This window comes from Phycodurus eques, chromosome 19, assembly GCF_024500275.1.
Source record: "Phycodurus eques isolate BA_2022a chromosome 19, UOR_Pequ_1.1, whole genome shotgun sequence".
NCBI classification, from domain to species: Eukaryota; Metazoa; Chordata; class Actinopteri; order Syngnathiformes; family Syngnathidae; genus Phycodurus; species Phycodurus eques.
Genome location: NC_084543.1, coordinates 14,517,646 through 14,540,672, shown reverse-complemented (window position 1 = coordinate 14,540,672; position 23,027 = coordinate 14,517,646). Strand labels below are relative to the sequence as shown.

At 41.3% G+C, this 23,027-nt stretch overlaps 1 protein-coding gene across 2 annotated transcripts in view; it reads right to left on the bottom strand.

The window, feature by feature from the left end:
- The window catches only part of rbfox3a (RNA binding fox-1 homolog 3a), a 330,465-nt gene that overhangs the window by 36,288 nt on the left and 271,150 nt on the right, over nucleotides 1-23,027 (bottom strand). For both annotated transcript variants that reach the window (XM_061705693.1, XM_061705694.1), the window contains 5 exons: nucleotides 18,396-18,456; nucleotides 15,859-15,912; nucleotides 5,755-5,887; nucleotides 5,126-5,165; nucleotides 4,906-4,970 (listed from right to left, as the gene is read on the bottom strand). In XM_061705693.1, the coding sequence (XP_061561677.1) occupies nucleotides 4,906-4,970; nucleotides 5,126-5,165; nucleotides 5,755-5,887; nucleotides 15,859-15,912; nucleotides 18,396-18,456 (353 nt within the window). The remainder of the gene's footprint in view (nucleotides 1-4,905; nucleotides 4,971-5,125; nucleotides 5,166-5,754; nucleotides 5,888-15,858; nucleotides 15,913-18,395; nucleotides 18,457-23,027) is intronic.

Sequence of the window (23,027 nt, the reverse complement as noted above, 5' to 3'; positions counted from 1 at the left end):
CTTCCCTCTAAATCAAGAGTGTGTGAAAATAGAATACAAGAGAAGGGAGAGAGGCGATACACAACCGTCATGGAGAATAAACAAACTGGGAATGACAAAGAGGAATTATGTAAGTGGAGAAAATGAAAGGAAACTAAATTAGTTCTGTGGAGGGAGATCTGCCCTCTCACCTGCGGTATACTTCACCTTCGCTTTCCTTATAAGTCTTTGGAGACCACCACTCACTTCTCACCTCTATTGTGTCTTACATTATCAGAGGCCTACAGCCACCTACTGTGAACATTCCTTATCTGGCCTGACATGCGCTGTCTCTGTCTCTCAAGGATAGCTCACAGAGCATGCCTTATACCCACAGATGCACACACACACACAACTATCTGTTGGTTTACGTTTTCACAGATATCGAAGCTATTTTCTTAGAGTAAAAGTCTGAGTATGTTTTATATTCCTTTCCTGATAATCAACTCAAAACCTGCACCCTGACGCCAAGAGTAATCATTCTTTTGTTGAATTATGATTAAAAAAAATAAAAAATAGACTTCACTGGAACCAGACAACACTCTTGGCGGGTTTAGTAAAAAATGCAATATTATTAATTTGTTAGTGGTCAGTAGAAATTACAGTAAAAAGCAATGTTGGGCAGTAGCAGCGTTACTAGTTTAACTACGTCTCAGTAGTGCGGTTGTTACGTGTTAGTGTCCACAAAAGAAACATTTCCCCAGATACTTCTCAATCTTAAATGCAGCTCTTTCGTTTGACCTATGGACCCTAGATGGTGTATAAAAAGATGCCTGAGAGTCTTCTGAAAGCAGAGCGTGATGGAAAGCTCGCAACTGTAGAAAATGGCAGAGGAGGGGGCAGAGATGTGTACATTTAGTGAATCCCCATGGTCATACCTTAACAAATCCTTGTTACTTCTCGAGTTCTCACTGACCATTTCCACATGCCGATATTTACGGTACAACCCCAAAAAGCATGCTCCTGTCAACATCCAAGATACCGAACACAAATTTAAGGACATAATTTAGGTATTTCCCAAAGTTAACACAACAATCGCCACCTAAGCTTGTCACCACAAGTCAGCCAGCAAACATCAACTGCGAACATAGCACGAGCTATTAAGATGTTTTTGGCAAAAAGACCCTGGAATAAAATTGTGCGCGTGTAAAGGGAATTTTAAGAGGAAAATAAAAATAATAAGACAGATGTATCTGAAAAGCATACAGCAACTTTGGGTTATGTTACTCAGATATACTGTATTATTTTTGCAGGTTATTTTGGTTATTACTGTAAGTTGGTTGGATGTAAAATAAAAAAAATGCCTTGATGTAGTTTAGCTACTTTTGTTGTTTTATTATAGTTTTGATTGTCATTTTATTAGTCTAGCTTTATTATGGTTTAGCTTGCTACATTTCTATGGTTCAATGTAGTGATGTTTCATTTAATGTAGAATAACATCCACTTTCCAAGTAGCTTGCCCAACTCTGGTAAAAGGCAATAAGTTACTCTACCGGTCTTACTTTTGTAACTTGTTACAACTTGTTGGATTTGACAGATAATAGTAATTCTTTTTTTTTACTTTAAGCTAATGGTCAAATCAATTTCTTGGGATCAATGGGTCCTAATGGGACAGTTAAGATTAATACTTCTCCTCAACCCCTCCTTGAGCAGTCACCTTGTCGTGGTGGAGGGGTTTGTGTGTCCCAGTGATCCTAGGAACTAAGTTGTCTGGGGCTTTATGCCCCTGGCAGGGTCACCCATGACAAACAGGTCCTAGGTGAGGGACCAGACAAAGCACGGCTCAAAGACCCCTAATGATGACGACAAACAATGGACTTCGTTTTCCCTTGCCCGGACGCGGGTCACCGGGGCCCCCCACTGGAGCCAGGCCTGGTGGTGGGGCTCGAAGGCGAACACCTGGTGGCCGGGCCTGCACCCATGGGGCCCGGCCGGGCACAGCCCGAAAGGGTAACGTGGGTCCCCCTTCCCATGGGCTCACCACCTGTGGGAGGGGCCAGGGGTCAGGTGCAGTGTGAGCTGGGCGGTGGCCGAAGGCGGGGACCTTGGCGATCCGATCCCCGGCTACAGAAGCTGGCTCTAGGGATGTGGAATGTCACCTCTCTGGCAGGGAAGGAGCCCGAGCTGGGGTGTGAGGTCGAGAAGTTCCGACTAGATATAGTCGGACTCGCCTCCACACACAGCTTGGGCTCTGGTACCAGTCCTCTCGAGAGGGGTTGGACTCTCTTCCACTCTGGAGTTGCCCACGGTGAGAGGCGCCGAGCAGGTGTGGGTATACTTATTGCCCCCCGGCTCGGCGCCTGTACGTTGGAGTTCACCCCGGTGGACGAGAGGGTAGCCTCCCTCCGCCTTCGGGTGGGGGGACGGGTCCTGACTGTTGTTTGTGCCTATGCACCAAACAACAGTTCAGAGTACCCACTCTTTTTGGAGTCCTTGGAGGGGGTGCTGGAGAGCGCTCCCGCTGGGGATTCCATTGTTCTGTTGGGGGACTTCAATGCTCACGTGGGCAATGACAGTGAGACCTGGAAGGGCGTGATTGGGAGGAACGGCCCCCCCGATCAGAACCCGAGCGGTGTTCTGTTATTGGACTTCTGTGCTCGTCATGGATTGTCCATAACGAACACCATGTTCAAGCATAAGGGTGTCCACACGTGCACTTGGCACCAGGACACCCTAGGTCGCAGTTCGATGATCAACTTTGTGGTCGTGTCATTGGACTTGCGGCCACGTCTTGGACACTCGGGTGAAGAGAGGGGCGGAGCTGTCAACTGATCACCACCTGGTGGTGAGTTGGCTCCGATGGTGGGGGAAGATGCCGGTCCGACGTGGCAGGCCCAAACGTATAGTGAGGGTCTGCTGGGAACGTCTGGCAGAATCCCCTGTCAGAAGGAGTTTCAACTCCCACCTCCGACAGAACTTTGCTCATGTTCCGGGGGAGGCTGGGGACATCGAGTCCGAGTGGACCATGTTCCACGCCTCCATTGCTGAGGTGGATGAGATTCGCCCGGAGTTCCTAAAGGCTCTGGATGTTGTGGGGCTGTCCTGGTTGACACGCCTCTGCAACATCGCGTGGACATCGGGGACAGTGCCTCTGGATTGGCAGACTGGGGTGGTGGTCCCCCTTTTTAAGAAGGGGGACCGGAGGGTGTGTTCCAACTACAGGGGGATCACACTGCTCGGCCTCCCTGGTAAGGTCTATTCAGGGGTGCTGGAGAGGAGGGTCCGTCGGGAAGTCGAATCTCAGATTCAGGAGGAGCAGTGTGGTTTTCGTCCTGGCCGTGGAACAGTGGACCAGCTCTACACCCTCGGCAGGGTCCTCGAGGGTGCATGGGAGTTCGCCCAACCAGTCTACATGTGTTTTATGGACTTGGAGAAGGCGTTCGACCGTGTCCCTCGGGGAGTCCTGTGGAGGGTGCTTCAGGAGTATGGGGTACCGAACCCCCTGATATGGGCTGTTCGGTCCCTGTACGACCGGAGTCAGAGTTTGGTCCGCATATCCGGCAGTAAGTCGGACTCGTTCCCGGTGAGGGTTGGACTCCGCCAAGGCTGCCCTTTGTCGCCGATTCTGTTCATAACTTTTATGGACAGAATTTCTAGGCGCAGCCAAGGCGTAGAGGGGGTCCGGTTTGGTGGCCTCAGTATTGCATCTCTGCTTTTTGCTGATGATGTGGTTCTGTTGGCTTCATCAAACCGTGAGCTCCAACTCTCACTGGAGCAGTTCGCAGCCGAGTGTGAAGCGGCTGGGATGAGAATCAGCACCTCCAAATCTGAGACCATGGTCCTCAGTCGGAAAAGGGTGGCATGCCCTCTCCAGGTCGGGGATGAGATCCTGCCCCAAGTGGAGGAGTTCAAGTATCTTGGGGTCTTGTTCACGAGTGAGGGAAGAATGGAACGGGAGATCGACAGACGGATCGGTGCAGCGTCTGCAGTGATGCGGACTTTGTATCGGTCCGTTGTGGTAAAGAAGGAGCTAAGCGGAAAGGCGAAGCTCTCAATTTACCGGTCGATCTTCGTTCCTACCCTCACCTATGGTCATGAGCTGTGGGTCGTGACTGAAAGAACGAGATCCCGGATACAAGCGGCCGAAATGAGTTTCCTCCGCAGGGTGTCCGGGCTCTCCCTTAGAGATAGGGTGAGAAGCTCGGTCATCCGGGAGGATCTCAGAGTAGAGCCGCTGCTCCTCCGCATTGAGAGGAGCCAGATGAGGTGGCTGGGGCATCTGATTCGGATGCCTCCCGGACGCCTCCCTGGTGAGGTGTTCCGGGCACGTCCCACCGGGAGGAGACCCCGGGGACGACCCAGGACACGCTGGAGAGACTACGTCCTTTGGCTGGCCTGGGAACGCTTAGGGATCCCTCCGGAAGAGCTGGATGAAGTGGCTGGGGAGAGGGAAGTCTGGGCGTCCCTGCTAAAGCTACTGCCCCCGCGACCCGACCCGGATAAGCGGTAGAAAATGGATGGATGGACTTCTCCTCAATCAATTTTTTTTTGTTTTTTTGTTCAGGACCTACATTTTGAAATACAAACCTCACATTTGAGTCCTGACATGTTCCAACAAAATCATAGGTTGTTGCTTTTTCTTTAATGAAGAGATTTCCTTGACAAAACTATATTTTTGTGATTAAAGGGTTATCAAGTACCCATTTGTAAAAGTGTTTTGGTTTTATATAACTTCTCAATAAATGTAAATGTCAGTTTCAAGAGAAACTGTAAACACTGTTAGTAAACACTGTTTAGTAAGTAAACAGTAAGTAAACACTGTTTCTGATCTCATTACATGCCTTTAGATTGTGATGGTGCAATGATATTTTGATTAAGATTTGAATGCAAACGATTCAGAATGCAGAAATCTGCAGGACCATACAGGAAAAACGTAGCCTAACATACCTGTCACTGTATGCAGCTGCAGCAGTAGCAGCTGGCTGGGCATATCTGTAAGCTGCATATCCGCCCTGAACAAAGAAAAAAGAAGTCATTAAAGCATTACAAATTTATGAATACAATAAAACAAACGACTTCAGTCATTTAATTCAATACTTCAGATATTTTTAGACATTTTTCTTTATTTAAGATAATAATAATTTAAAAAAAGTACATATATACTTACATATATTTCCGCCCCATAAAATCCATCCTGGTAGACCACACTGCTAACAAAAATAGGGATTTTGTCTTTAATTAAAAAAGCTGTAATTAATTTTTTTTTGAACAATTGCAGATTGTTTAAAATGGTAAATAAGTAATATGTGTAACCGACATTGTGGAAGACAAATGTATCTATGTATTTATATAGAGTATATACATTTGACACAACACCACACAAAATGATTACTTGTCCTATCATTTCAACATGGTTTCGCTGCACGGTACCAGCAACCTCTCCAAATTGCCCCTCCCTTCCGTACGCACGCATGCATGCACACACACCATGACTAGGTCTCGCTCTGACTGAGGTGGGCCCATTGGAGTGTGGAGGGCAGGTCATAGCAGTTCATTCACAGCTGAATAAAGAGTGACACATTAGAAAAAAAAAGAGACAAATTTGGCCATTCTGGAATCAAAGAGCAATTTTCCGCTCTATTAGAAAGTGGCCTTTTTGTTTTCCACTCACCATTCTCCCATTACTGCAAGTGTGTGGTTTAGATGTGTGTGCGTGTGTCTCTGTGTGTGTGTTTGTACGTTTGAATACTTTTGAATTACATTTATTCACCACATGAACGTATGCATGTCACTCACGCTCCGTAGGCTGGTATGGGTGGAGGAGGTGGTGCAGCACGAAACGTGTTATAGACAGCCCGGCCCCTCCCTCTCAAATGGGCCCCTCTATAGGCCACTGCTGCTCCTGCGGTGGGGTATGGAAACCCTGTTACTGAGACGAATTACAAAAGCACAGACAAATACAATGTTGTTTAATTTGTTGCACCAACGTTTTTAAATCAACAACGTTCAAACAGGGTGAAAATACAAACTGTAGACTCTATTGACCAGATTTACTAAGATCCAAAACAGCAGGGGCTAAATTGCATGTTCACTCACTCTTAAACAGTGGTTCTCAAACCTTATACACCAAGTACTGCCTCAAAAAATACTTGGCTCTTCAAGTACCAAAACATTGTTCAACATTTAGATACAATAGCCCATGCGTTTATCAAAAACTAGGTGGAGGTTTTTTTTCCTAAAAGGTATAGTTAATATTATTGTAAGCACCAGTACTATTATAGACAGTTTGAACATTAACACTGTGGGTAAATATAGGAAAATAAAAAAAAATTACTTTAAATATGATTCAATTTAAAATGTATTGCACATAAAACGTGAATAAAATGTGTACCTAAATAAATGTTTTAAAACAAACAGATCTAAAAGAATACATGCAAATGTAATGTTGAATACAACTGAACTGTACTTAAATGTACTATACTGGATTTAACATGAAACACATTTCAAAGTTTTAATTTGATGATTGTTTCACGTACCACCAGAGGGAGGTCTCATACCAACCACACTTTGAGAAACACTGCTCTAACAGATTGCGTGCGCTGTTGGCAAAATCTTTGGGTAGCACTGAAGGTTTCCAACATGGAACATTTGAGAGAGCACTGCTGGCGCAAAATGAACTCAACTCTATTTATAGAGGACTTAAAAAAAACCTGAAGCTGAAACAAAGTGCTGTACATAAATAGAATCGAACATAAAACAAACATAAGATCGAGGCAGCGTCCTCAGGTGCCAGAGGTTTAGCCCACACAAGAGATGAAGTCCCTCAGACGAGTGGGTGACAGGTGCTACGCAGGCAGCATTGACAGCCACGAAATGCCAGGGCACAAAGAAGTGACGGATAAACCACGTGAATGCTGGGGGAAGCAGCCATGTCTCCATGGAAGAAAAAAAGGCTACACTCCCCGTTAGCCCACTAGCTCTTCACTACAGTTGTTAGTTTGTCCGATTTGTTGGCGAGTAACTTCACGGTCCCCATAATGATCAACGGAAGGAACGGTGTAAAAATCTCCTGTGCTTCTCGATCCTCTGCCTTGCTTAGGCGCCGGGTCGCTTCCCTCAGTGAGTCCCTCTCTATATCTCCTCCGGGAAGCACACAGAGGGGACGCCGTCTCAATGTTTGAATCAGAGTAGCTCGGCGATGTTGCAGGTGAGCATTGTAAACAAACTGTGAAAAAAAGTCTGCTGGCGCTGCTATTCTCAATCAATAAATATCACGGCTAAATTGCTGTAAAAGTGCGACTGGTTTAGCACAACAAAATAAGAATACAAATCCATGGTAAAACACGTGGGGGGGGGGGGGATTACAAATAAAAGAGAATGTTAACAGAGCTACTGTGAGAGACTTCTTTAATGAGGAGCTGTAGTCCTACTTCCCTTTCTCACCTCCTAAGTTAATGAGCAATAAACAGTTTATTTTGTGCCATATTTCTTTATAATAGTATGTTTTTACTTATTTCTTTATTGATTTATTTATTTTTAGCATACAGTAATAAAAAGGTAAGTATAACTTAGTTTTGGGGCTGAAACAGATTAATTGCATTTCTATTCATTTCAATGGGAAACATTACCTCAGTTTACGAACATCTCGGGTTACAAACAGGGAACCTTTTAGATTTGCAGGTTGGAACTTTGTGAAAGCTATTTTGATAATGTTATGATAGCCTGCCTGTAGTCCTTGTCATGTTGTAACACAACTGGTCCAAGATTAAGTTGTCTAACCTATGGTTTGAGATCATGTTGAAGACTTTTGAAGTACTACTCCTTTTTCATCATTCCATCCGCATTGTGTAAACTTGATTCACTGGAAACAAAAGAGCCCTGGAGCATGACGCTACTGCTGCCATACGTAAGGCTGCCATACTTGGGTGTCCCATATGATCATAAAACTTTCTTTCAGAAGCTATTTTCTTTGTGCAGTCAGTTGTAAGTTTTAGCTGAGCTTGAAGTGTGGAGAAGTGTGCTTTTGTAGACTTCTCCACTTGTATTAAAACAAAAGAAAAAAAACCTTCGCATTAACGTAAAATGTTTTAATATTCTTAGCTTTAAGTTTGAAATGACCCACAAGACCTTCCTTGAACTTGATGTGAATGGAATAAGTGAGTAGGAGTTTCCCAAAAAAGCCGACGTGGAATACATCTTTTCTGCAGTCCCCAAAAATCTCTAGTCACATCAAAACACAGTGAAAAAATACAGGCCATGTGAACAGGTGGTACAATAACACCTGCTTACCGGTGACCGCTAACGCAGTTTGCATGTGCACAAAATATTTGGTTTTAAAAATACAGAACTCATGTTACAGTATGTAGATATGGTCAAAGTGTATTTTAGCTTAGAAAATGTAGCATGCGGTGGCTGAATGAAAATGGCACCATCCATCCATGTCCATGCTCATGGGTGAGTTGGAGCTTATCCCAGCGAGAGGCTACGTACACCCTTAAGACTGTTTGCCAGTCAAGACAGGTCATAATGATGCATTAAAACAATTATATTATTGATATTACAATTGTAAAATTATTTATGGATGTTGTCATATCTTGTGACGTTACAGACGAGAGATGCTCTGGTTAAAAGCAATCAGGCCTACAGCTTCTTGCTCGCATACTAGAACAATGCAACCTGCTTCAGCGCATGTGGTCGTATACAGAATTCTCTCTCTCTCCCACCCTTCATCCATCTGTCTCTTACTCTTCGAGTAGAGTGATGGAGAATCACTACAATCTGCTGTTTCTGCCTTGGCCTTATCCTAACGAGTCTGACAACAGCATTAATATGTCACGCAGCCAGCAAACACTCTGTTGGCGCTAAAGATCAATTTCCTCCCTCCACCTTCTTTACCCTGCTCTCTTAATATGGGCCATCTTTATATTAATTCTACTCTGTGTGTATGTGCTAGCGAGTGTTTGTGTGCTGATGCATGGGTGTGAATACACGTGTTGATGGTGGCGGTTTGACATATCTGAATGTAATATGACTATGAGCTATGGCTTGTGCATTCTACAGTGGTGCTGTAATAACCCATAAATCATGGCAGAGCTCTTGCATGACATCCAACAGGCCCATAAAAAGAAATGCAGAAAACAACCATATACATATGAATTGGGAACAAACAACAGGCATGTTTTCAGACTACGCCAATACTGTATATTAAAATGTAGACCATAATGTATATTCTGAAGTTGGCTCTATGTTTTGGTGTTTATCTTTATCTGTTTTATCCCAGTGTGCCAAATACATTGGGTGAATTGCATTCTTTAGTGGACTGTAGGTCGGAAAACGGATTATTGTTTGTATATAATAGGAGTAAAAGGTGGAGGACTATCGTTTTGAAATGTAAATTGTGGTTAACTTACTTTGCGGAAGTAATTCAACAAAAAAACAAAAACTGATGTTACAACCCTTAATTGCCTCTTTGTTATAATTAATTGCTTGTATATACAAAGGCCTCTTTGGTTCTAAGTGTCAGGTAGACCACTACACTGAAATACAAAAAGTAAGTGAGAGTCAGACTGTCAGTCAGTCTGTACATTTGAGTTACAGTATTTAGCACTTCTCACAGAAAGGACGTACAAAGTGCTTCACATGGTTAAAATACAGAACCACAAACAACAACAGAAACAAATCAAAACAATCAAGACTTACCGGAACGCCTGCTAAACGTGTTTTAAACTGCTTTTTAAAAATGTCTACAGAAGTGGCAGCTCTTTGTTCAAACGGAAGTGCATTTCACAATTTGTGAACAACACACTGCAAGGCTCTGTCACGCTTAGTTTCAGGTCTAGTGAGGGACACTTAGTAAAATGTCAGTCAGCAGACCATAGAGACAAAAGCATGAATTAACATTTGTAGTTCAGAATGAGATAAGATTGCTTCAAGATTAGAAATATTGTAAGTCAAGCTGCACCCTTCAGGTTATTTTCGCTTGCAATTTGCCGTATGATACAGATCAGTTATATTAATATTTGCACATATCTTACAAGGGGATACAATAAAATTTTTACTGTATGGAAGTTAACCAAACCGAACTGTAGTGCTTGATGTGGCTTTGGAGAGCACTTCCCACTTTGTCTGTGATGATACACCGACTGCACTCTTAACATTTTATCAGTCAACAGTTACTTAATGCCTTATGATCACTCACAAAGATCCATCCATCCATCCATTTTCTACCGCTTATCCGGGTCGGGTCGCGGGGGCAGTAGCTTTAGCAGGGACGCCCAGACTTCCCTCTCCCAGCCACTTCATCCAGCTCTTCCGGGGGGATCCCGAGGCGTTCCCAGGCCAGCCGAAGGACGTAGTCTCTCCAGCGTGTCCTGGGTTGTCCCCGGGGTCTCCTCCCGGTGGGACGTGCCCGGAACACCTCAACAGGGGAGGCGTCCGGGAGGCATCCGAATCAGATGCCCCAGCCACCTCATCTGGCTCCTCTCAATGCGGAGGAGCAGCGGCTCTACTTTGAGATCCTCCCGGATGACCGAGCTTCTCACCCTATCTCTAAGGGAGAGCCCGGACACCCTGCGGAGGAAACTCATTTCGGCCGCTTGTATCCGGGATCTCGTTCTTTCGGTCACGACCCACAGCTCATGACCATAGGTGAGGGTAGGAACGAAGATCGACCGGTAAATTGAGAGCTTCGCCTTTCGGCTTAGCTCCTTCTTTACCACAACGGACCGATACAAAGTCCGCATCCCTGCAGACGCTGCACCGATCCGCCTGTCGATCTCCCGTTCCATTCTTCCCTCACTCGTGAACAAGACCCCAAGATACTTGAACTCCTCCACTTGGGGCAGGATCTCATCCTCGACCTGGAGAGGGCATGCCACCCTTTTCCAACTGAGGACCATGGTCTCAGATTTGGAGGTGCTGATTCTCATCCCAGCCGCTTCACACTCACAAAGATGTAATTTGTTAAAACATTTTTGGTTTAACGCTGGAAACAGTCAGAAAGACAAAACGTCAAACACCAAACATTCTCTTTTCAGTGAATGTACTGTATTTACCAGTAAAATGACATCACTCCAGATTGAATCATAGAGGTGACAGTGACTGCTGGCTGGCTCTGGACCAATGATGATACAACAACATAAAATCCATAATGTTTGCGTTCCCATTTGCACATTTTACAGCATGTGTTAAAAGCCTTGAGAGGCTTTCCTTGTCATTTTATTAATTTTGCATTTCAATCTATTTGTTGTGTTCTGGAGAGCCGCAGTGACAAGCCACTGTCAAACACTAACACACATCAAACTAAAATCTAGAAGACAGTGAATCAATTAGCTTTAAATTTCCTTTATCGTCCTTTTGCCTATGTAGTGTACAATATTTTCCTTCTCAAACATACTGTACATCCATATGCATTTGAAGTTCCATTCATAACTTCTATAACGATCAATACTATAACTTGTTAAAAAAAGAGTAAAGTGAAAAGATAAAAAAAGATAATTAGTCATTATCTGAATTCTAATGCGATAGAACTGAATAAATAAAATAACCAGAGACATTTTTAAAATCGATATTTATTAATACAAATTCACACGTTAGTATATAATTGGTGTGTGGTTGTTTTGGGTTATGTGTGTAAAACTTAATACCACATGTATGCTGTGGAGGTCATCTGTCATTCTTCTGAATGGGATTTGCGCACAATAAACCTGTAGCCAAGCCTAGCAATGGAGATGGAGTGCACTGTCAGCTGGCCAGGATTTATGGAGGCCGATTCAGCTGATGGGTGCTGGGAAAAGCCGTCTGATAAAGAGTGATTAATCGTCCTTACATCCTGCTTTACATCCTGCTTTCCTCTAGCCCCAAACTAGATTAAATGAAGTCATCATTATTCCAGAAGACGTCCTGATTCCACGTACTTTCACTTCCATGTGGATAATTTTTAAGTTTAATTCTCATCATAAAGTAAAACTATTCGGAATACCCAGACTGTGCCACCCTCTACCGCATTTTTTTTTTTTAACATTAAAGCATTACTTTCTCAAACACAGCCAGCATGTAATGATCATGTCATTCCTTGGGAGCCGTTTAATTATAAAACAAGTTTTCAAAGTGCAACCCTACAATTCTAATTAGGCAAATGGAAACACAAACCCGAAAGGTTTTCAATGTGCTTATATGATATATCATGCAACGATTTGCACAATGATGAAGGTGCAATGCAAATAAAGTAACACAGGTAAAATCAATATTTACCCAGCAGTTATTATATATATAAAGTTGGCTTCCAGTGATGAAAGGATACTTCTCAGTGTCTGGGTCAGAACAGTGTCAACACTACAAGATGTATTGCGATATCACCGTATCCCGTTTTTTAAAAAAAAAAATTTATGATCATTGGACTAATCTTGTCAAATTAAGATATCGGAGAAGACAGGACCTGAAAATGTGTCAATGCTACGGGATATAACCATTTCCATGGTGGCAACAAGATCAATTGGCAGAAAAAAAGAGGCGCTAGTTTTGATTATGGGAATGTTTTGTGTAAAAAAAAAAAATAAATAAATAAAAATACAAAAAAGGAAAAGAAGAATAAAATTGTGTGGTATTGTCCCAGTGTGCTCCAGAGAGGACGGTTTGATTTGGTCTATTTCTCCAAGGAGAGCTTGAGGTAATATTCACTGACTGAAAAGCAGGCAAAATGTAGCTAGCTAGATAGCTAGCTCATGCAAGCACTAATGTTTGTACGTAACCATTATGCCGGCGTCCCTGTCTAGTCATGCTATAAAGTTTCGCTAAACATTGGTTTGTGCGCGCAAATAGATGTTGACAATGGCGACCAATGGAGGTTAAACGTCATTGTGAGACACAATCCTATTGGTCGATGTCAAGGTGCTATGTTGGAGTGTTCTCATTGATATGTCACGCTACATGGAAGATATCCCAAAAAAACAACATGCTTGACTTTTCATTTTGGTATCGTACGGCCAAATCGTTGATTGTGGATTATGTCATATTTCAAGAAGTTTTGTCGATCCTGACAGAATATGTCAGCCCGATTTAAAAATCCAGACATGATATCAAATCAGTTCAATAAAGGGACTAAAACATTGTAGTCTGATCCAGGCATTATTACTGTATATATTACTGTATATGGACAATAGTATTGAGACACTTCATTATTAAAGAAACTGTATCAGAAGTGAATGGATTCCGCTGTTCTGGGTGGAGAGATTTTGAAGTGTGTCTTATTGTATTGTTTATATTTTTTAGTCTTGCAGTCTCAGTAGGTGTGTGCAGGGCAGTTAGGTTCTTTGACACCAAAATCATTCACTGTGCATTCACTATGAACCTTGTTTCGTGCCATGGGATGCAGTCTTGACCGAACGGCAAATAGCCTTTGGAAAATATCTGATTCATTAAAAGATGCTGCCTGAGACTTTTGTCCAGATATGATATATTTGTATGATGTATACCTTGCGTGTACCAATATTAAGTGTAACTCCGCATGAGGCAATTACACATTCTGACGACACAAGCGGCAGGTATGATTGACATGAAATCTCATTTGCAGGTGTAGAATTAGTTATGCAGCCGATGTAATGATAAGTAATGTATTTCAACTGAGATTTATTTAACTCTGTATAAACTGTGTACGGTCGATGACGTTCATCATGACGTGAACTGCTGAAGTCAGCCTATAACAACTGTGATAAGCACAGAGAAACTTTGGAATACATTGACTAAGCTCACAACATGGTTGAAAGATTTATCTTCGGCCTCTTCCCTTATTAATTGTCATTTACTGGCAGTTGTAAATATAGATACAAATCCATCTCCAGTTAACTCATATTGGCTGATAATATCGGCATAAAGGGCTTGGTGGGTTTGATTGATGACTGGAAGGAGGTATAAAAAAGAAAACTGAAGAGGGCAGACAGACAGGGGCGTGACTGGGTTTCTCTTTTTCTACTATGTTGACATCCCTTCGAAAATTCTGTGTATTCATTTTGCTCTTGTCCTGAGAGGGAAGGAAGCATACGGTGTCATTTAGGGTTGGCAAACTTTAGTGGTGCATTTCAGACCACTTGGCACATTAGCATCCTATAAATTAGCAAGCCAGACTGCGTATGTGTATGAGTCGGACACATGAATCCAAAGAACACTCCATTTAGAGACCGTTTCAATTTTAACACACCCCCGCGCCAGCCACTGCCACCACTTCAAGGCCACTTCTATTTTACCAGAGCAGAAAAAGTCAAGTTTCAGCGCCATAAAATGCAATGAGAGCCAAGTCAAGAGCCACATAACATTCTCACATTAGCCTGCTTCTAGTTTATACGCAGTGTAACCTCGAAAGTCAAACACAATCTGTTCCAGGACTCAGGTCTACTTTGGATCTTTTCAGATTTTGAAACAAATATTTCAATAGAAAATAAATATAAGTAATAATGTTTTCCGGTGCCCAAGACCTTTTTAAACTGGCCAATGTTTTTTACAGGAACATTTTACCATCCTTAACTGTCATCTAAGTGTGAAACTAAAATCAGGGTTTCACTTTAATAACAAAGATATGATGCAAAGGTGATTTGTGTCGCTGAGGGGCCATACACACAATTGTTTTATTTACTTGAAAAAGTTAACCACAATAAAACGCATATTTAACAAAACACAATTTCCAACAATAAAGGAGTCTCACTACTTCCAGAGCATTGTGTAACTTGTGCCACCTTAAAGTATATTTTCCTTTTGGACAAGTTTTTAATTGTATGACTTGATCTTTAAATCTTTAACCTGACACGGTAGATCAGGACTATAAAAAATGTTTTTCCCCCCTGAGTGCCACAAAAGAAAAACCCCAAAAAATCATAATAAATGGAAGAGGATGGCTACGGTACTCCCATTTGCTTATGAAACATTCTAAAAACAATTGAATGCGATGTCGGTCAACATATGCTAAGCATTTAAACATTTAAAGAAAACAATATCTAAAACTCAGCTTGGTGTTATCTGTAACAAAGCAAAAAGTTAATAGTATTAATGTGATATTAAAAAATAACAAAAATATTTTGTGATATCTGATATGTTGTAACATTAACTTTTAACATCAAAATGTATTTACAATTTTCCATGAAATATTGCATGACAATTTTTCAAAACAATGTATTTTTACATTTAAAATATTTAATCTAAATACAGTAATTTAAAATAAAAAGTATGATGTCTTGGAATATTTCTGTTGAATTTAAAATGAAAAAAAATGTGCGCCAAGCCTGCATGCACCACATGCTCTTGCTTTTTCTCATTTATGTATGTTACATGACTTACTTTATACAGTATACATTGCACTTATACTAGAATAATTCGTTCTATGATGTGCTTGCCATGTGTGGAATTTGGGGACTCAATGAAAGATTACCCTGTTTGTATTGGGAGGAGGTCATCTCTTCATGCTCTGTTGCTTGTTTGGGTTGGTGGAATAAGGGATACAGTAGATGTACACTACTGGGACAGGGGCAGAAAAGTGGGGAGAAGGGAGGGAGTGGGGGAGAAATAAAAAAGATGGATGGCCTCTCTCTGTCAGAACAGTTATTTAGAGGGGTGCTGTAAACTTGTCTAGAAATGAACAGATTTCAGACTAATGAGTAAAAAGGAGTACATTTATGGTGAGCGAACAGTCGCATCACATGAAACCAAGCCGCTATTTCAAACTGCACTTACACAAATAACTTGGTGCAGCCACACATGCACCTCTATGGAATTCAGTCATTGCATTATACCATCAGTCCAGTGCATATAGTCAGACATGTCCTTCATGCAACACCGGTAAATGTACATACAGGATATTAAAAAAAACATTCTTTATGCTGTTAAATAAAGTTGCTTATTTGAGCTTTTTCTTACCTGCATAAAATTCAGGACCATACACTGCTCCAACCACTGGATTCAACTTCCAGCCTGCAATGAACAAACACACACACACGCACGCTCACACACACACACACACACACACAGACACACACAGACACACACACAGTGAGTATTGTGGACGAAACAGGATTTGTTCCGAGATTTGGGGTTCCTATCAAGGCTCATGGTTTCTTGTGTGGAGTTTTGCATGTTTTTCACATGCTTGTGTGGGTTTTCTCCAGGTACTAAAGCTTCCTTCCGCATTCAAAAAACATGCATGTTAGGTTCATGACTGAATAGTCCAGAAGTGTAAGTATGAATGGTTGTTAGTCTGTATGTGCCCTGTGATTTTCTCCAACTCACCTACAAACCTAATGAGAATAAGCGATATAAGAAATCGATTGGATTTTGGGGCGACGGAGCTTGGTGCCCTCATCCTGGCACTTCAGCTCACAGATCCCTCTGGTCTATTGCAACAACATAATGAGGCTTTCTCCAGTGGCATTAACGGTAAAGACAGCTTAAGTGACGAAGAAGGATCATTAGAAAAAGAACCCCCCCAAAAAGGAACACTGAAGACACTAAGATGCATTCGTGTTAGTTTTCATGGAAAAGATATATTACGCAATCGGAGAAAAATTCTGTATATCCAAAAATGTAATTAGCATCTTCAGGAAACAAATCATGAAACTTAATTTGGAACACATAACGGTAAAGACATTTTGGCATTAAAAGTGTGAAAAATATATTTTTTTTCTTAGAATTTTTTTCCCGAAGCAACAATTAATACTTTCTAAATGATAACGACTGACAATAATTTTAATACACAGATAAGTAAAATGAATGGCTTTTCAAAAGGAAATTAGTGAGGTGTGTCTTTACCGTTATAAAGTCAAATTATTATTGTTGTATTTTATTACTTCCTCATTGTGGGGCTATGTTACCTGAATTTCCATCCATCCATTTTGAGGATTAAATTTATAATTATTATTACAGAGTGCTCACGGTACTCAAAACACTTTCACACCCACACATCATTCACCTCGTCACCCAATTGCATAATGTTTGTGAACAGTAGGCACCCGGATACTTCCAGGTGGCAGAAAAGCAACAATCTAAATAATCCAGGGGAACCTGTCGGTGACGAGGATAAATTGTGTGGATATCATAAATAGTTGTACTAAGAAAAGCGGTGAAACAGACTGTGAAGCGAACATTGGATGCGTCTTTGAGTAATTGAACAAAACATAATGGCTAACCTGGCATGTCTATACACTTGAGTGTCAAAAGACCACATCTGCCATTAATCCGAACAACAGATTGAACAGTCTGGCTGGATTTCTACCACATCTACATTTGAATCAATTTAGCTGTTGAAATGTACGCAAATTATGGTCAGCATTCCGTCTCCCCCGTCAAAGCAGTTTACCTCACTTGACTATCTTCTTTTCACCTGACACTTCCCACATTCAAATTACGGCGGTAAAGAAGGAGGCCAACATCATGATTGAATCCGGCTACCCTGTTTTTTCCATCGCTCTGCCTTGGTCAAATGACAAAAGGGTTTTTGTACTCGTGGTACCATTGAAGTTCAGTTGGGCTTTTGCCACCCGGAGGTGCGTGTGACGTCATGGTGAAATATTCAATACTTGGAGTTATGATAGGAAAGTAAAAACTCATTCATACACTGATGACATAGCAGCAGGAGCAAATGGGGGTTCAGTGTCTTGCTCAAAAATGCTTCGACATGGTCACAAGGGAACTTGGGTTCAGACAATGACTCTACCACCTGAGCCCCAAGTGTAATCCATGCTGCTTCGATTGCTTTAAGGCACGATTAATCAACTGCTTAAAGATGTGATTAATCAACAATCAATTCAACTCATTGGTTTGCTCATTATGACTATCCAAAAGGATGATGAAGATAAAAGTACAGATACATTTTTGTGGTTTTAGTCACTATGCCATTTATGGAACGTCCACAGCATCCATAAATAGAAAAAAAAAGAAGTAAAATTGTCATATGCCATGAATCAAAAAGTATTCTGCAAACTAACAAACAGCTGGATAAACAAACACAAGCTCCTTTATTATTATTATTTTTATTATTAGCTTGATATTTTGCACTGACAGAGGCAGAGGTCTCAACACCACTGAGTGTCAGTCTGCTGTATTCGTTTATCCTTCTAGCTCCAGTTTTTCTTTCTCTTCTTTCCTATTGCCATTAACTTATGCCTGCACTTGGCTATTTATGTGATATTCCAAACTACATTCTCTCAGACAAATATGGATTTAGCATTCTCTCTGATAAATATGTATTTCATTCAGCTAAAGTCAAAGGATGATGCATGTTCACCTTTTGTTTCCTTTCCATTACAAAAGTGAATTTACTTGGTAGACTTGGGTTTCCCTACCTTTTGATGAATAACCAAAAGGTCTGTTGCTGTGTGTTTGCAACCACTAAACAACACCTGGCACTAATTGAAAGAACAAATGAGCATGCAGACATACAAATAAAGGTGACATCTTACCGTTTGCGTAAGGGTTTGCCACTTTTTTGTTGGTCATTACTCTTGCTGTGGCGTTATTGACCTGTCAGCAGGCAGGCAGAGGTTAGTATTAGGCAAAGCTGGATATACGGTACAGTATGTACCCCATCATAACCACTCTCCATGCTGTATAATACAAGTCAGGCTACATGCAGTCAAGTCAACAGTTAGATTTTGTATACATTCTTTCATGTAAAAAGAAAAAAAACAAAACCTAACAGTTGCACATAGATAGACAATGCATAAAAAAAATTGAAATGACTGGTTAGAAAATGTTATCACAAATCTTCAGAATCTTGAACGGATTTTAAAAACAGAAAAATTTCAAGTTATTTCAATTCGATCCAAGATCAGTCAGTCTTTCACAAGATTCATTCCTATCGGAAAACCTAATTTGCACACGTTCATCCTTAAAAAAACATACCGGCAATACAAAAATATATACCTATACAGCGTTACCCTGCAAATAGTGGGGAATAGGGATCAAGCCCTGTAAAAATCCACGAGTTAATTAATTAATTGCTCACGGAAAACGGATGTGGAAGCTGATTTTCAAACCGGCAGCACCCAGGAACGCGTCTACCCAACAGGAAAAATTATGGCGCAGTTCATTTCATTGCATTTCTACATTTCTATCTGAACAGGCAAAATATTGTGAGGAATAGATGCAACAGATTAATTAAGAAAGCGCGATGCAATTTATCAAACCTAAAACGAATTGTGGTGGCTGATATTGCATCTTTAAATACCACATCTGAAAGGCAGGTGTAAAGGGGAACTGCTGTGCGTAACGATGACTGCGGGTAATGTAGTGAAGACGAGCATCGGCAAAATGAGAGGTGATGAACGGCTCGTTTTTGCTCGTGGAAACACTGTTGAAATGCCACAAACAATAATTATCACGACATCTATTCAGCAAAGCAATTTTGGAGCTTCTGTAAGATCTCAGGGCTGACTTGGAGCCAGTCACAAGGAAGAGCCATGCCATATCACCTATGACAAAATGTCTTTCAACTCTGCATTTCCTTGCATGAGGGTCACTGTAGTGCGATACGGCAATTGGTGCTGGCCTCTCCCGGAGCAATTTTTCAAGTTTGCTGTCTGAAGTTTTAAACAAGTTACAAAGAATGAGCACATGCATCCAATTCCCATGCACTTGGGACGAGTTACATCCAACAAAACACAGCTTTTATGCTCGATGCTGGCTTCCTCAACATTATCGAAGCGATAGATTTCGTTCCTGTGAGGCCTGGTACACACACAAAGACAATCGGGCTGTTTTTGTCACAATTTTGCCAGAGGTGTGTTAAGAATGGATTTGCTCAATATTTACGACCAAAAATGTTGTGTGTGGGGAAAGCCGACAACTCCACAATTCATGACCCTGTAAATTGTGATGTGAAATGGACGAACAAGGATAAAGTACCAACTATAAACACACATGCCTAATGCCATTTTTTTGTATAAAAGTGGGATCTCCAGATGGCAAGAAGTATTTTCCTACAACTTCACCATTTTACAACACTCCTGCCCTTCGGCAACACTCGGCAAACATCGACGCATACCCGGAAGTGTGTGTTCTTGGTTGTTGTGAGATCATGTGAGATTTCTGCCTCAGAGGACTTGTTTCTAGTTTGGTGGTGGAAGAGAATCTTTATGTGTGTGGTGTTCTGTGTTGAGATTATCGGAGAACACCACACAGAATACGACCAAAACTGTTAAATCCCTGATTTTGTATCTTTGTGTGGGGTCTGTAGCAGATAAAAAAAATCTTTTAAGATGTGAAAAATCCATATGTGTGTACCAGGCCGAACTCAGTAATATGCTTGTTTGCATATTACTTACTCTTCCACTAACACTTCCATTCCCACTTCAAAATTCAATTTGTGCTTGCGGTGCTCTCCCAAATTTTACATGGTTAAAACCATGAGTGCTATAAGTGCAAAACTGTCTTTTAAATACGGCAGTCTCCGTGATCTGTTAAAGTGAACACGTAATTTAGCGCTTGCTTTGTGAGATTTTAGTGAATCAGGCACACAGTGTAGTAAAAAAACAAGTCCAAATCCAAAAAAGATGAGAGTTTAAACTGCTTTGAAGTGCATGAATGGTTATTCATTTTTGCCTTTAGGCCAATTCAAAAATTTGCATATGCCAGCCACGCTACTCAGCTATTCGAATGGCAACCAGGAACAGGAAATGAGACACTATCGAAATTACTCCTACAAGTAAAACAGCACAATAAAACTCCTTCTATTCATATAAATAAATTGTAAATTGACAAAACAGAACTTAAACTAATTTTTCCTCCTACATTTTCATGAAAAAAAAAAACATGTTATGATTTGGATCGCATTTGTAGAAACTATTTATTTTGATTGTACTTCAAAATAGCCACTGATGGTGTAGTGGTACACTCGCCTGACTTTGGGTTTAGTTCCCACTCAGTGACTGTGTGAATGTGAGTGCGAATGGTTGTCTGTGTCTTTATGTGCCCTGTGACTGACTGGCGACCAGTTCAGGGTGTAGTCTGCCTTTCGCCCGAAGTCAGCTGGGATAGGCTCCAGCGCCCTGCGACCCTGTACAGGATAAGCAGTGTTGAGAATGGATGGATGGATGTACTTCAAAATAACAGAATGATAAGTGGGAAAAAATCATTTCTGTCATGGATCCCTTGCTTTATAGTGGTCATCATGTTATATCACAGGTGTGTATTTTGGTTTCACTGGGTTGTCTTTTTATTTTAATCTTCCAACCATGTCTTTGTCAGTTAACAAATGCTCCTATTTAACAGTAAATTAGTTATTACACTTTACCACTGTTTTCACAGATGTACAGAGCAAAAAGATAAAAAAACAACTAAAATCTTTTGATTTAAATTGTACACAAAAGAAACAAACGTTAAAAGGCCCATTGTCTGATATCTAACCACGCTTTGTTGATTGAAAGTAGATTGCTTTATTTTTAACTCCCCCCAAAACAAACTGATGTTATTCCGTGCGCATGCACACACAAACACACATGCCGCAATCCGTCATGAGCAAAGTAGTATTTATTGTTTGTGTCAAAACACGGGAAAACACTCAAACGTCGTTGAATCGTTCTTTATCTTTCTCTGTCTTTGTCACAAACACTTACAGGTCAGATCAGGCTTCAGCATGCAGCGTTCAAGGTGCAGCAGGCAGGTGGAAGACACGAGATGAATGGAAGAGAGGGAAGGTATTGCAGGAAACTTCAGGCAGAAGGAAAAAGGAAAGACAGAGTCAGGGGTGGGAGGAGGAGGATACAAGAAAGGGAGGTAGAAGAGGGGTGGGGGCAGAAGGCAAAAACAGAGAGGAACAAAGACAGGCACCTCTATTTTGCGTCCCTCTACGATTGTACCATTTAGTTTCTCCCGTGCGCGATCAGCATCTGTAGTTGTTTCAAATGTTACAAACCCAAAGCCCTGCAGTTGCCAGGAAGTGAGGTTAAAAAAAATGGACGAAGGACGGAAGTGAGGAAAAAAGAAAATAAGAGGAAAAAGACAAAGCAGAGGTGAGAAGCCTGGAGGTTAGAAAATGACTTGGAACTGGAGGCTAGGAAGTTGGGAAAACAGGACATTACACACAACTACTATATGAAAATAAATATCAACACCATCACTTTATGTGTGACAGTTTTTATTCTCAGTTCTGTCTTTTCATTCCCCACTGAAAATACATTTATAGAAACTATTGGACCCAGCAGAACTAGACAAAAGCGTGAGCACACCCTCAAGCAGTACAGGTTGAGCAGTTGTGCTTTATGAGAATCTCAACCAATTAGGAGTCTTGTGACACTACAAGACACAACTCATTCCTATTGTTTTACAAGCTCAATAGGCCTTATTTTGACAGGATGTGTACATGTTAAGGGAACTGCAAACAGGAAAAAAAAAAAAAAAATACTAATTCTTGTTTCGTACAGTTCCTGCTTAATTAGATAACTGTTCATTTAAAACAAATCTACATTTTGAAATATTTTTGGTATTCTATTTTTGACTTGAGAATAAACATTGCATCAAACTGCTCACATAAAATAAATATTCATTTTCATTACATAGATACTCCACGATTGCTTATATGACACAATATATTTTGTAATTATCAAACCTCATAACAGTCAAAAGCATATCCAGAAATCTGTAGTAAATTGTTGGCCAATGGCCTTCGTTGTATTCTTGGCCAACCAAATACCTTTGTCAGACTCCCACATGTCCCACGACATTGACAGCTAGTGAGGCTGAATTTGTTTATTTGATAGGCTCCATCTTTGCGCCTCCGACAATTTGCGTTTATCTCCTGCTGCTATAGGTCGGGAAGTTAACTAGGCAAGTCAGTGTGTGTTTGCATACTGTGAGCAGCCTGATGTCAGCACTAAGATAAGAGGAGGCAGTTGAGCGGAGGTCTCAATGTATGGCAGGCGGGGAACGTGTAAGAGCTGCCTGGAGGCAATTGGAACTGATAACTTCCTAATTACCCTTACACAGAGTGAAAGAGAGTTGTGAAGACGGCGGAGGGGTTGCATGAGAGAAAATGCAGACAGGGCAAACTGACTAAAGTGAGAAGAAATACCAAAAATATACAGTATACTGTACAA